Consider the following 13,873-nt stretch of genomic DNA (forward strand, 5'->3'; position numbering starts at 1 on the left):
CTTTAAATATATAATCCATGTTGTTTTCTATTTGTTTCTATTCTAAACTTTTTGAAACCTTCAATATCAATGAATCTGAAATTATAAAGGAAACAGGTTTGAACATTAGATCCTAAAGAGTGAACAAGCATCAGCTCCTGCAAAATAAAAATAAAAAATAAAAATCATTCCTAAAGTCAAAGTTTAATGCAAAGTCAAGAAATGCTAAATTGAAGCCTAAGCTCAATTGTTTTTATAGTGATCAGTTAAGACCACTAAAAATGAATGCATAATCAGTAAATTAAATAAAGAAAATATTAAAAATGACATTAATAAAATTAGCAAATTTTCTACTTTTATTAGAACTACAAGTATATACAGTCCCTGGCCAAATTATTAGACGCACTACAGATTTTTCATAATTCAATGTTTCATACCCGGTTTGGTGTAGGTCTATCTTATAAATCATAATTTTGATAAACGAAACTTATTTTTTAATGTTATTGTATACCTATATTTGTTATATTTCATTACAATGTTAATATATTGGTAGGTATCAGAGCTTAGACATTGAAGTATAGCGTACAAGTACGAACGTGTTTCAGTCGCGTTCTCGCTTGCTACTGGTGTGGACGTGTTTCTGTTCACCTCTTGTATTTAGGTCATGGTATACAATTAAGCAAGTGTTTGTTTTCTTCGATAGTAGTATTTTTACCAACCAGATATAATAAATTGTGATCTTTTGACATGGGGAAAAAGGGAGATCTTTCACCACGTAAAAAAGCTGAAGTCAAAGCCTTCGTAAATACAAAAATGTATTCCAACCGTGAAATTTCACGAAGGTTGAATGTGTCTGAAGCTAGCGTACGACATATAAAGAAAAAAGTTGAATCAGATCAAGATCTGAGTTTGAAAAGAAAAAATAAATGCGGCAGAAAGCCAATTTTCAACCCAAGGTCAGAAAGATGTCTTAAGAAAATTTGCTTAGAAAACAGATTTACTACCACTAAATCAATAAAATCTCAATTGGAAGATGCAAAAGTGAATGCTTCTGAGCACACTGTTCGCAGAAAATTGAAAGATCTGGATTTTAAGGCTTACCGTCCAGCAAGAAAACCCAAGTTAACAGTTGCAATGAAAGCAAAGCGTTTGAAGTGGGCCAAACAGTGGCGTGATAAGGATGTAGACTTCTGGAGATCAGTAATTTAACATTAAATAGATTATTTACTATAAAATAGACAAATTAACAGTAGATACTTGATTCATAAGATATATTTTTTTTTGTTTTCTCAGGTCTGTTTCAGCGATGAAAGCACATTTGAAATTTTAGCCAACAAAGCTCATTTTGTCCGTCGTCGTAGAAACGAAAAATTTCATTCTGACTGCATCATTCAGACTGTTAAGCACCCCACGAAAGTAATGATTTGGTCTGTCATCAGTGGCAAGGGCACTGGGTGCCTGTACGTAGTAAAAGGCACCATGAGGCAAGACCAATATAAAGAAGTCTTGCAAAATCGGTTGCTGCCACAGGTTAGAGAATGGTTCCCAAATGGGGAACCATTTATTTTTATGCAAGATGGAGCTCCCTGCCACACAGCCAAGTCTGTGAAAACATATCTACAAGAGCAAAATATCCCTCTGTTGGATTGGCTGGGTAATAGTCCTGACATGAACCCCATAGAAAATGTGTGGGAGCTCATGAAGAGGGAAGTGGCCAAAGAGGTCATCACAACCAAAACGCAGCTTTTGGAAAAAATCATCCATGTGTGGAATCATCATCCACAAATACAAGAGACAGTCCAGTCTTGCATCGACAGCATGCCGCACCGGATTGAGGCTCTCATAGCTGCAAAAGGTGGCTCAACAAAATACTAAAATTTAAATGGCAATTTTGTATTTTTTTACTATGTTAATAAAAACAAAAATTTTCAATAAATATAACGTTTTATTCGTGTTAGCACCTATGTAATAAAGTAAACTGTACATTACAAGTTAAATTCATTGGTAATAAATATTCAAAGACCAAATTGTAGTAGCTGATAATTAAAATTTGCATAAAAACTATAGTGCATCTAATAATTTGGCCAGGGACTGTACAAAACCAAAGTACTTTAGTACAAATAAAAGCAGAAAATTCACTGAATATATTGGTCCTGGAGTTAATGTTATTAATTAAATACCAGCAAACATTCTCTTCATGCAATGTGAACAACAGTTACAACAATGTAAAAAACCCAGAACAAAAATCTTGCTCTCAAGATTCTCAGTGGGACTTGATTAAATACCAGAAAAACTATTTTTGAGATTTACAGATAAAAAATTAAGTATCTAAATTTTTCTAGTTTACTATTTAGGGAGCAAAAGATTTTGCATAACTTATGTATATACAAATGTAGAAAGAAATAAGAGAGCTAGATGCAAGTCCAGCCCAAACGTTTTGGTCACTGTAGGCAGGATTTCTAACTTTGCACCCTCTTTTTTCTACTAGAATCCTTGTGCATTTTATAACCCATACAACTATAGTGACAGCTATTAATGTTTACATAACATGTCTACTTAAAATAGTTGATAAATATTTCCCTTTAACTGATGCACCTATTATACTATATCCCAGTTCACCTAATTAGCCACAAAGCAACAATTCCCACACTAATGCTTTTTTGTCCTTTACTCTGTGCTGGGCCTTACTGCTGCACCACAAGTTCAAAAGTAAGCAGTGTAAAAAGTCAGTAGTTAACCATTGGACAAAACAGAAAACAGACACATCAGACTCAAATACTGGGCTACATGAACAGCCACAAAGTAGAATAAGAATAAAATTTAATACTTTATGTTTTTATTTCTATATTGTCTACTTGGACCTTGTTTATAAATAGGACTTATACTGGTGGAGCTTTTGCTAATCAGAAACTCCACCAGTCAAAAGGTCCAAGGTAGAATCTTAGTCAAAAGGTCCAAGTAGATATTAAAAAAAAAGTAAAAATTAAAATTCAGTTATAAAATATAAGACTAGCGAAAAACTTCATGTCTTTTCTTCCAATATCCAAATTAAATTATAGACCAAGACCAAATTTTTTATCCATTCCATTGAAAATCTCTCTAAATGTCACTGAATGTGTTATTAGTGAAAAAAATTTTTCTATTGTTTTGAGCCGAGAAGCACCATTTGATTCAAATGGCCTTAACAGCTGAAATTTGCACTAATTGCCATGTGCATCATACACAGATTCATATGAAAACAAGTTTATTCTTGCTTAAGTGCAATGTTTCATGATATGATTGTTAATTCTGTGAGTGTTTTTATTGCTTTTATCAAAGTTTATCATATTTTTTTTATTAATTAGTACACTATTGGTAGGTGCATAGATTTGGTACTGTGCTGAACTTAAAAGTCAATCATTTTAGTAAAACAAATTAAAAACCAAATCTTCACTTGTAATCGATTACAAGTGTAAAATGTATATTAATTTGGCTGATCAAGTAAAAACATAAACCTGTTTATTATGAAAGGGAGTAAAATGGCAATTTAACTAATGGGTGCTGCTGTAGTGAATGCTCACGTTCTACATCAGATGGTGGCAAATGAAAAGAATGACAACAAATTCAAAAAATATCTTGTTTTCAACCTAACAAAGTTGGACAAATTACATTGCAATGCAAGATTGGCAAAGTGTTAAAAAATGTAGGCACTAAGAAACATTGTAGGTGCTTTGTATGTTATGAAAAATCTTGCAAAAACTGACCAAAAACATGCTTAATCTAAAACACCCAATCGAGATTCCACTGCATACAGTGCAAAAAAGTTATTTCTTGCAATTACTTAATGTCTAGTTGAAGAAAAACTTATGATGTAAACAATTATTTTTTGTTTTATCTTGTAGAGTGTTTTGATGGTGCGAACATCTACGGATGCCACCAGAGGGTCTGGCATAGTGGTGACATCAGCGACATCAAAGAAATCCTGCCTTTTTTCCTCTGGCGACTCACAAGGTCAAACGGATATCCATCGTCATCCAACCGCTTTGACCAGACAAAGACTATCAATGCCCGATGACCATAGCCTACAGTTTTTTAAATCCTATTTTGATATTTTCAGTATTAACTATAGAAAACCAATTGCTTTCGTGTTTAATGAAAGTGTAATAAATGTTGCATTACGTTTAATTAAATATAAATAATATATCATCTATGGTTTGATTGTATTTCATTGAATTTCAATTATGAACATTTCAGACCCTTGAGAATAAACCATTGATTCATTTAGCTACAGGCCAAAAGTAGATTCAATTACTTACAGACATATATTTTAAGCTCCATAGAAGTTATATTGATCTGAGAAACAAAAGCTGCTTCCAGTGGCTTTGAAAACTAGCTTCGTTTGAGAATTAACTGTTGATGCTTAAGGCTATTGTGGTAAATTCTGTATGAATCATGTTATGCTTCTCATGGCAGTCAACATGTTAATGGGTTTTTTTTTTATCAATTTTTGAAATAATTTTTTAAATAAACGTAAAAGTAAAACATTAAGGACATAGAAGTAAAAAAAATTAAAGTTTAATACTTGTTCAACATTCTTTTTTTATTGAACAGTATGAAGTTTATCACTGATTTGTATATGGCAGCTCTTTGTAAGATATTTTGTTGTTAGTAATCACAGGCTATTGCATTTCCACAGTAACCTATGTAACTACGCTAATCTATGCCAATCCAAGCCATTAGTGATGTGGATGACTCAGAGTCAACTTATTGTTACATCCTTGCATTAATATGCTTTATTTACAAAAAATTTAATTGTCTATCTCACTTAATGACAAAAAATAAGACAATTATTTAAAAAGCAGGCTATTTCTTACTTTCCTACAAAAAAGTATAAAAAATAGGATAAATATGAGGTCTGTAGAACTTGTCAACATTCAGTACTGCATTATCAACATGGAGAAAACAAAAATTTCTATAAATAATTATTCTTATAGACAAAAACTGCCACTTAAAACTGGTTAAATTAGAATTAAAAACAAACTTAACTTATAAACCAGCAAATTTTTATAACAAATGCAAATGTTTTACCCATGTTGAATAGGCATCATCAGGCAAACAGTTTGCACTTGTTATACATACAATTATTTTTAAATGTTGGCTCTGTTTTATATGTAAATGTTTAGCCAATAAACAATTTGCGTGCAGCCTAGTACTGTATTCTAAAGAGATAATGACTACAATATATCCCCTAGTTTCTATTTTAACAATAATATTGTTTAAACTGTATTTATGAAATCACTAGTTTTATAATTTCTACTTAATAAGAAAACATGCTTTATTAGAGTAAACGTTGTTGACATCAAATGTATATACATTCTTTCCAAAAACAAACGTTAATATAAAGAACACATCTTAATGTTTTATTTTTGAAAATTTATGACTGCAAAAATTAAATACAGCTGACCCTTGATAATCCGACAGGTATGGGACTGAAGGGGTGTCGGATTACCAAAAGTGTCCAGATAACCAAAAGTGATTACATATTTGGCATTGTTTTGCTAGCAGTAGCCTACAATATTCCTACATTTTATGAGTAAAATGCTGCCTAGGTTAATATGGAAATGAAACACCCATTTCAGTTAACTAAAACATGTTTATTAAAAGAAATATGGAAGCCAATAAATGTACATACAGTATGTATAGGCATAAATAATACAGTACGTACAGAACTGCTCACGGAAAACACAAGAAATGTGTGTCATTGTGTAAGAATTGGGTGGGAAGATTCATATCGCAACATCCTTCTGTGCAAGCAGACACGTAATGGGATGGGGACTATGGTGACCTTGACAGGAGGTGCATCAGACTACTGAGCACGTCGGATTATCAAGGGTCAGCGGTACTTAAATTTGTTTCAATAACATGTTTTCTTACTAAATTTTTGAAGATGTTTCTGTTCTATAATAGTTATTTTAAAAGATTATTGATAAAATGCAAGAATGTTTCATTTTATCACTAATCTTTACAGGCAAAATACCAAATATAAATGCTAAAATCTGCTAAAATCTTAGATTATGATCAAATAGTACAGTTTTGTTTCTGATTTGGACAAGAAAATGAATTAAAGGTTGGAGACTTGCTATTAGAAATACAGATAGTGCCATCTGTTAATTGATTAACAGTTTAATTCATTATGTGAACAATAAAATTTAATAGGAAAAAAATGGCTCAAGAGTAAGATTTAAACTATTATTCAATACAGTAAACAATGGTGTTTATACCATTCAAACATTCTACTACAAAGCTTTTCTTGTCTACAAAGCTAGTCTTATTGTGTTACAGGTAGGAGATTTTATAAAAACACAGGCTTTATTTTGTGAATCCTAACACTATTTATCTACATAATTTTCTTAAAAATACATTTAATATTTTGGACATTTAAACAAAAAATTTATAAATTAGTTATCTGTCCAACTTCTGTTAGTTTGCTTTTTCGCAGCTGTTTGCTTTTGTGTTTAGTATTTAATTTTAACAGTAAATTAGTTATTTGGCATTTTAAACATTTCATAGACTGATAATTATCTTATTATTATATTTTATGAAAACTGTATTTTGTAATAATTTAACTAAGACGTTTTTAATAAGCATAAATGAATTACTACATATTACAATTGTTTCAAATTTTCTGATGCAATTTTATCAATATATGTAAAGATAATTAGTTAGGCTAGCTACAAGAATTATATTAAGGAAACCTTTATTAGATTTTACAATAGAATTTGAAATCAATTTTTGAAAAAAAAAATCTTGAGAAAAATAAATAATATGCAGCAAACATTAGTACTGTATATCAATTAAATACCAAGATTACTATTATTATTAGTAGATTAAACTGCTTAGATATCTTTAATAATCATTAAAATCTAAAATTTTGGAATTTAACCAATTTCTAAAGATCCGTAATGGAGTATTTAAGACGTTATAAAACTAATATATCAAGAATTTCAAAACAAATGTCTACATCAAAATAACATATTTTATAATGTTTTGTTTTATCAACATTTACTTTAATGATACTATACGATATTTCCAATGCCTTACAATGTGATAATCTTATCTTTTCTTGTAAACATGAATATATTATGCACTCATCACTATATACATATTGTGATTTAATGTGAAATTCTAAAGGTTATATTTCTTTCCAAGCTTTATAATTATAAATATTCGTCTAAGTTATAATCAGAAATAAATTTTCTAATGTTAAACTGCATAAAAATTTTTAAATCAAACACAAAGAAAATAAAAATAAAATTTTCTATAATTTTACACTTAACATACAGAAAAAAAAACTCCAAAAACTTAGATGTATTAATTAAATTATTATCAAAATTCTTAAATCCAGTAAAAATAAAACATTTAATAACAGAACAAACATTTTTGACCATGTGCAGTGGCCAAAATAATTAACAAGAAAAATATTAAATTTTGTACTTTTTTCTTTTGTTAATTATTTTTTCCTATTTACTATGTTTTACTTAATACACTTATGGTCCTGCACATGTGACATGCCAAATTTGAAATTAAAGACATTTGAAAATTACAAATGTGCTTCTTGTTCTATTTATTAAATCGATTCTAGAACTTGAAGATGGTCATTGTACATAGTCAAAAATGTTTGTTCTGTTATTAAACATTCCATTTCTACTAGATTTGTTTTTGATATTAATCTCACTTACTGATAAAAATTTATAAACTAAAATCAATAAAAATTTATAAAAACTGGTAATACAATTTTTAATACTTTTTCATTAATATAAGAAATAATTTCTATCTGTGAACGAATAAAAGATAAATTTCATATTATTTAAAACATCTCAACACACATTTGTAATGACTTGCAAGGTTTTTCCTTTATTACAAAACAGTCTTTTCTTTAAAAGTTTATTTCTGATTGTAAAAAATTGTTCTTAAAAAAACTGTCGTCTAGTGCTCTAATTGTTAATTGAGAATTCTGAAAACAGTTACAGTCAGAGCTGTAGAGTCAGTAGACTAAGCCCCAACTTTGAATTTCAGAGGTATGACTCCCTCTAGATCAGGGGTGTCCAACTTTGTTTCTCTGGACCACTTGGGAGAAGTCATGGAATTTTGGGCCACAAATATATTATATATACTTGTGGCCCAAGTATATTGTGGTCCAATCCTTAAATATACAAGTATATTTAAGGATTAATATGTCTAGATCAGTGTTCCACAACCTTTTTCTACTTATGGCACACCAAAATATTATTTCCCTCAAAAACATACATGATATGATACCATTAATAGAATTACGTAATGCCACTAACCTATTATGATTATTGTTAAACAGACATCAACACCTGTGAGTAAATTTATTTCACATGTAATTTCTTAGAATGCATAAAAATGCATGGCTTGTAATAAAGAATAAAAAATTTACTATTTTTAAAAATTACTTCTACAGACACTTTCAATTTTTACTTAGAAAGATAAATTCATTTATTATAAAGGAGACAAACAAAAAATTTATTTAAAAAACACAGATATTTGTTTTATTTGGGTCACTAATTAATAAACAATGAAACACCATTTTAAAGCGCATTTTTATTCAACTAATATATTTATAAATAATATGTAGCCCAAAAAGTAGCCAATGCCTCAAATGATATTTTTTACACCAAACTAAAAAAAAGTGACCTGTTTTCCGGGATATAATTAATTATTTTTAAAATATAAAAAAATATCTTGAAATCGAATGATATAATTATTTTTCATTTTTAAAAGTAATTTACTACGTTCTGCAACCACCAAAATCATAATATTAATAATGCTGTGTAAAATATATATTAAAATTATCTTTGAATTATGAAGAAATTTTCACAAATAGAAAAAATTTATTAAAGTTTGTTGGAAACTGGTTACAAAAAAATGCCTTTAAATCGAGTTGAAAATTTAAAGAAAAAATGAACTGAGATCAAACTTCTAACTTAGAAGGTAATTTTTGTTTTTTAAATAAAACATAATACAAAATATTATTGTAAATTTTTATAAGATTTTGAAAACCAAAGATGGTCAATATTCCAATCACTCATCTGGTTATTATTTTAATAATGAAAAGTCCCACTACTGAAAATACCCTTTCCAATTCAATGGATGTGGGTGGAATAGTCTTTAATTAATGCATTTAAGAGAAGACAAATGTTACGTGTTCTTTTCACCCGTAGCATGGAAGATTTCTAGTTCGTTTTTGAGATGCGTTGCAGTGCTTCTTTTGCTTTCAAGTATTCTTGATTTGTCTATCTTGATTGCTTTAATAGTGGTATCAAGCTTATAGCCCGATAATTCGACAGTTTGTTTGGCTTTAATAATAAGGTTTATGAAGTAAAACTTCATACTTGCAGACTTCATACTCATTTGTATCCTTGCTCAATTTGCACAACCTGGCATAATGCAGTTATTGAAGCTACTGAGCATAGTTAAAATTAAGACAGCATTAGCACAATTTTCAAGATATTACATGTTCTGACAAGTAAAGAACTTTTGGAGTCCGGCCACAAATACATATTGATTAGTGGCAATTTGTGAGATGTCAAAACAAGCAAAAATTTCAAAAACAAATAAGCAGGTTTAAAATTAATAAATACAAATGTATTCTGACAGTTTATGAGTTAATTATACTTTCTATTTCCAAAATTTCCTCAACCTTAACATTAAAAAAAAAAAAGTAAACTTTTAAGAAATTTGCTAGATTTCCTGGAATGAAAAGAATTTCCCAGGTTAAAAAAACAGCCAGAATTCCGGGATCCCGTTTGAGAAACGCTAATCATCATCTACCCATTAACACACACAATGTTTTCCATCTGTAGATACTGTACAGTAAAGTATTCAAAAACACTAGATTTAACTCTATTCTTAGCTGTTTTGTATGAATTATTTGGTAATAAAAATTTAGAATTAGCTATACAGAATGTATTTGAATATAAATTTCTAAAAAGAAAATCAACAGTAATTAGTGATACACAAAGAAAGATCATGAAGTAGACCAGTGATTCTGAACCACTGTGCCGCAGCACTTTAGTGAGCCACGAGATTTTTGAAGTGTGCCGTCACTGCAAATACCCATACATAAGCAACATCAAACAAATAGTTCAATTGGTTCTACATTCCTAGGGTGCATTTGGAAATTGTAACCGATGTTACCGGTAACTGCCGGTAGTTTACATAAAAAATTGGAGTTAATTCATTTACCAACTCCAATTCTTCTAGCAACAAATTTTCTTTTGATTCAGACTTCACAACACTAGTTGCACTTTAAAACTTAACTGTTTAAAACTTTATAAATTTGAAGCTTTTTAAATATAAAACCATGAGCTGAGAATTCTGAAAATTTTTTCAAAATCTGAACCAGTTAAAAAAATCTCTAGTTATTTGTATTTTAATCTGTTGTTATGGGCATTATTTATGGGAAGGATATCAACTGTCTTGCGACATTTCCTTTTGTATATGCAATAAATACATTTTTATCGTTATTCTTTACAAAACAGATTTCATATTCATTTACATATTTTAATGATGTCTTCATTTTTCATTTACATAAACTTTCTGTAATTTCAGATAAGTCTTTCTCAACAAACTTGCAAATTAATATTTTTAAAATTATTATAAATTTTAATAAATTTTATTCAATCAATTTAAAAATAAAAAATATAAATATTATTTTTTTATTAAATAAATAACAACAATGTTATTTATATGTTAACAATGTTAACAATAGCTACATTTAATATTTTATATGTAAATAATAATGGTATAATGGAAGCAATCTTAATTTAGAGATACAAGATCCAGAATCAAATTTGAGTACTAAACACTCATATTAGTCATACAAGATAATATATATTTAGATAAGAAAATAAAATAATTTTCTTTTCTAGTTGATACCATAACTAGAAGATTGTATCTATTCTAAAAAATTATCTAACAACTAAAATATATTTTATGATTGCATTATAGATATTTAATTCATATAATGTGGTACACAAAACAAAATGCTTGTGTAAAACATAACTGGTTTTAGTTCAGAGAAGTTATCTATCTTATTTGCAAATGTTTCATCAAAATGTTATTCAAATCATGATTATTTTTAATCATATTATTATTATTTGTTCAGAATTAAATAGTGCTAACTGTAAGAAGTATTAAAATAATTTTAACAACTTTCAGACATTTTATATATTATATATAATATTTGAAATTCTTATTTTAAAATTATTTCAATACTTAGATGTTAAAAAAAAAAGCATTTAGCATTTATATGGTAGATAGTAGACTATGTACTAAAGCTGAAAATCTTAGTAAACATAAGTCAAAAACTCAATCATTCCTGAGAGAAATAATGCAACAGAGATCTTGAATTTTTGAGTATGTTTGTAACTCTGAGATGCCAAACATGCATGGGAGTGGAAGAACACAAGGAACACCCGTAAATATTGAGGTAAAGATTTGGCAAGATTGTCTTCCCTTTTCACATTGCACATAACATACAAAAGGTATTAAATCAGTCACGATCCTAACATACAACATTGTTAATATCTCAAACAGTTTAGTAAATGTAGGCTGAAAAAATATATATTTTACTCAGTATAGTACATACCATCTACAGTATTGCTTTTGCAAACCCTACATGTTACAAAAAAGATACCTACTATAAAACCAAATTTTAATTTTCGTATTCATATAAATTTTTCAATAAATCTGTACGCATTATTAAAACAAACATTATTTTAGTCAAATAAACAATAATTGATTACAAAACTATTGCTTTGCAAAATATGTAACATATATATATTTTAAATTCTAACTCATTAAAATTCTTCAACTCGAAAATTTTTTTGGTATTCTCCAATTACAACACAATTTAAATACAAAATGCAATAAAAAAAAAAAAAAAAACTTAATCCAAACTCCGATCCGGTACGAAACGTTAGATTCAGAAAACTTTTCGTCTCCATCAACGATATTGCAGAATAATCAAACAATCCTTTAATTTTCCATTATTAAAGTCCGATTTACAGAAAGTTTTCAAACTTTATTAATTCTCCAACAAATTTATACACTTTTCATATTATATATACAGATAGATAAAATACCCAAAGCAAGAGCAGTAAAATATTAAACAACATTGAAAAAACAATTCGAAATTAATGTTCAAACGCAAAGTACAAAAGGGAAATAATTACATAGGCCAAACATCCAGAAGCACTTTAAAAGTACCAACCAAATTTCGGGTTCAAAGTTTATATTATTTACATTTATAGCTATTCCATAAGATTAACAAATCAAATATTAGCATATTAACTTATTTGCTTTAACCTATTTTTAATCAGGGGTGCAATACCCAAAATTTTATAGAATGAAGAGCAATATACAAATTAATACACTGATCACGTGTATATTTAATTTGGATGTTTATTACCCGCAACCTTATATATTATAGTTTAAGGGCGAATAAGGAGTGTCTACGGTAATAGTAATCTAAATTTTATCTGTGTTATTTATGAATCTTCATAGAGAAATATGGAGGAGAGAATTTGCAAAGGTATTGTTTCCGCTTAAAAAAAAAAGCGTAAACTTTTAAAAACCACAACTATATAAATCTTGATTATTAGATAAAGAAAGAGATTTATTAATGGTTATTTATTTTTAAGGGCATTTTAAGGAACCCGGTGTCTTGTCAACTAGCAATAAGCCTAACTTACCATTTTTTTCCGGAAATTATACGAGACGTTAAGTTGAAAGGAAAACTACATTCACATAACAACCAATTAAATCGTTACTTATTTTTTATAGTTATGGCTTCTTCTTTATGTTTAAAACAAGTCGGAAAGCAGTTTTAACACATTACAAACTGAAATATCCCTTCACACGTTCACACCTCCCTCGTGAATCACGTGACCCGATAAATGACGTACATGTTTTCGTCAAACGTCACTTCCTATTAAATAGAAATCATTTGTTAATTTTAAAAATATTTTATGGTTTCGTTTAATTCATTATATACTAAATATATCCTATTAATATATGTATCGCAAAATAAAAAATATATGTATTTTTTTAATCGATTTTAGAGAATGCGATGACATGAATCCATGAAGGACAAGGGTTAATGTTACCTTAGGTAGCCAAGATGGCGGCTCGTCTCTGAAACAGTGGGGACGCACGTACTAACCTAACCTAACCTATTCTAATAAATTACCATAATTATTGCCAACCAAAATAGACTAGGGGTAATTTATTAGAATAGGTTAGGTTAGGTAGTTAGTACGTGCGTCCCCACTGTTTCAGAGACGAGCCGCCATCTTAGCTACCTAAGGTAACATTAACCAAGACAAGTATTCCCTCGTAAATAAAGCAATTTAGAATTGCCCCGCAAATCTACTTATGAAAATTTTTCTGAAATTTCCTCATCTTTCGTCTTTTTAGACATTCTTTTGTATGGCCTTTGGATTTTTCAAATGATATTTTTTAATAAGAAATTATCCCAAAAATATTCAGTACATCGAATGGACTTCTAGCACTTTTTTAAAACTCTTTCCGCCTTGTAGCAATCCCGTTATGGATTCGGCCATATATATCTAAACGGAGCATCCCCCGAAAAATTCCTGGGGATTTATCGACCCGTCCGGATGCGAACCCAGAGCGGTAGCCTACCAATTGACCTCTCGGTCAATCGACCGTCAGAATTTTAGCACTTGAAATCATATAATTTTGCTAATAGAATATTACTCAAAATTTTTACTTTTTCTCGGCATTTAATTCAATATAATTTTCTACGTTTGCAATATTTACTTTTATTGCTTTGCTTTTCGGAAATTGTAATTTCAAGTTATACGTA

General features: G+C 29.0%; 1 protein-coding gene across 1 annotated transcript in view; it reads right to left on the reverse strand.

The window, feature by feature from the left end:
- The window catches only part of Vps35 (Vacuolar protein sorting 35), a 68,891-nt gene extending 55,948 nt beyond the window's left edge, over nt 1-12,943 (reverse strand). The window contains exon 1 of the mRNA XM_067276234.1: nt 12,738-12,943. Coding sequence (XP_067132335.1) covers nt 12,738-12,740 — 3 coding nt within the window. The 5' untranslated portion in view covers nt 12,741-12,943. The remainder of the gene's footprint in view (nt 1-12,737) is intronic.
- Nucleotides 12,944-13,873: the final 930 nt, after the last annotated feature.

The sequence above is a fragment of the Centruroides vittatus genome, unplaced genomic scaffold (genome assembly GCF_030686945.1).
Source record: "Centruroides vittatus isolate TY-2023 unplaced genomic scaffold, ASM3068694v2 contig_680, whole genome shotgun sequence".
Classification (NCBI taxonomy): Eukaryota; Metazoa; Arthropoda; class Arachnida; order Scorpiones; family Buthidae; genus Centruroides; species Centruroides vittatus.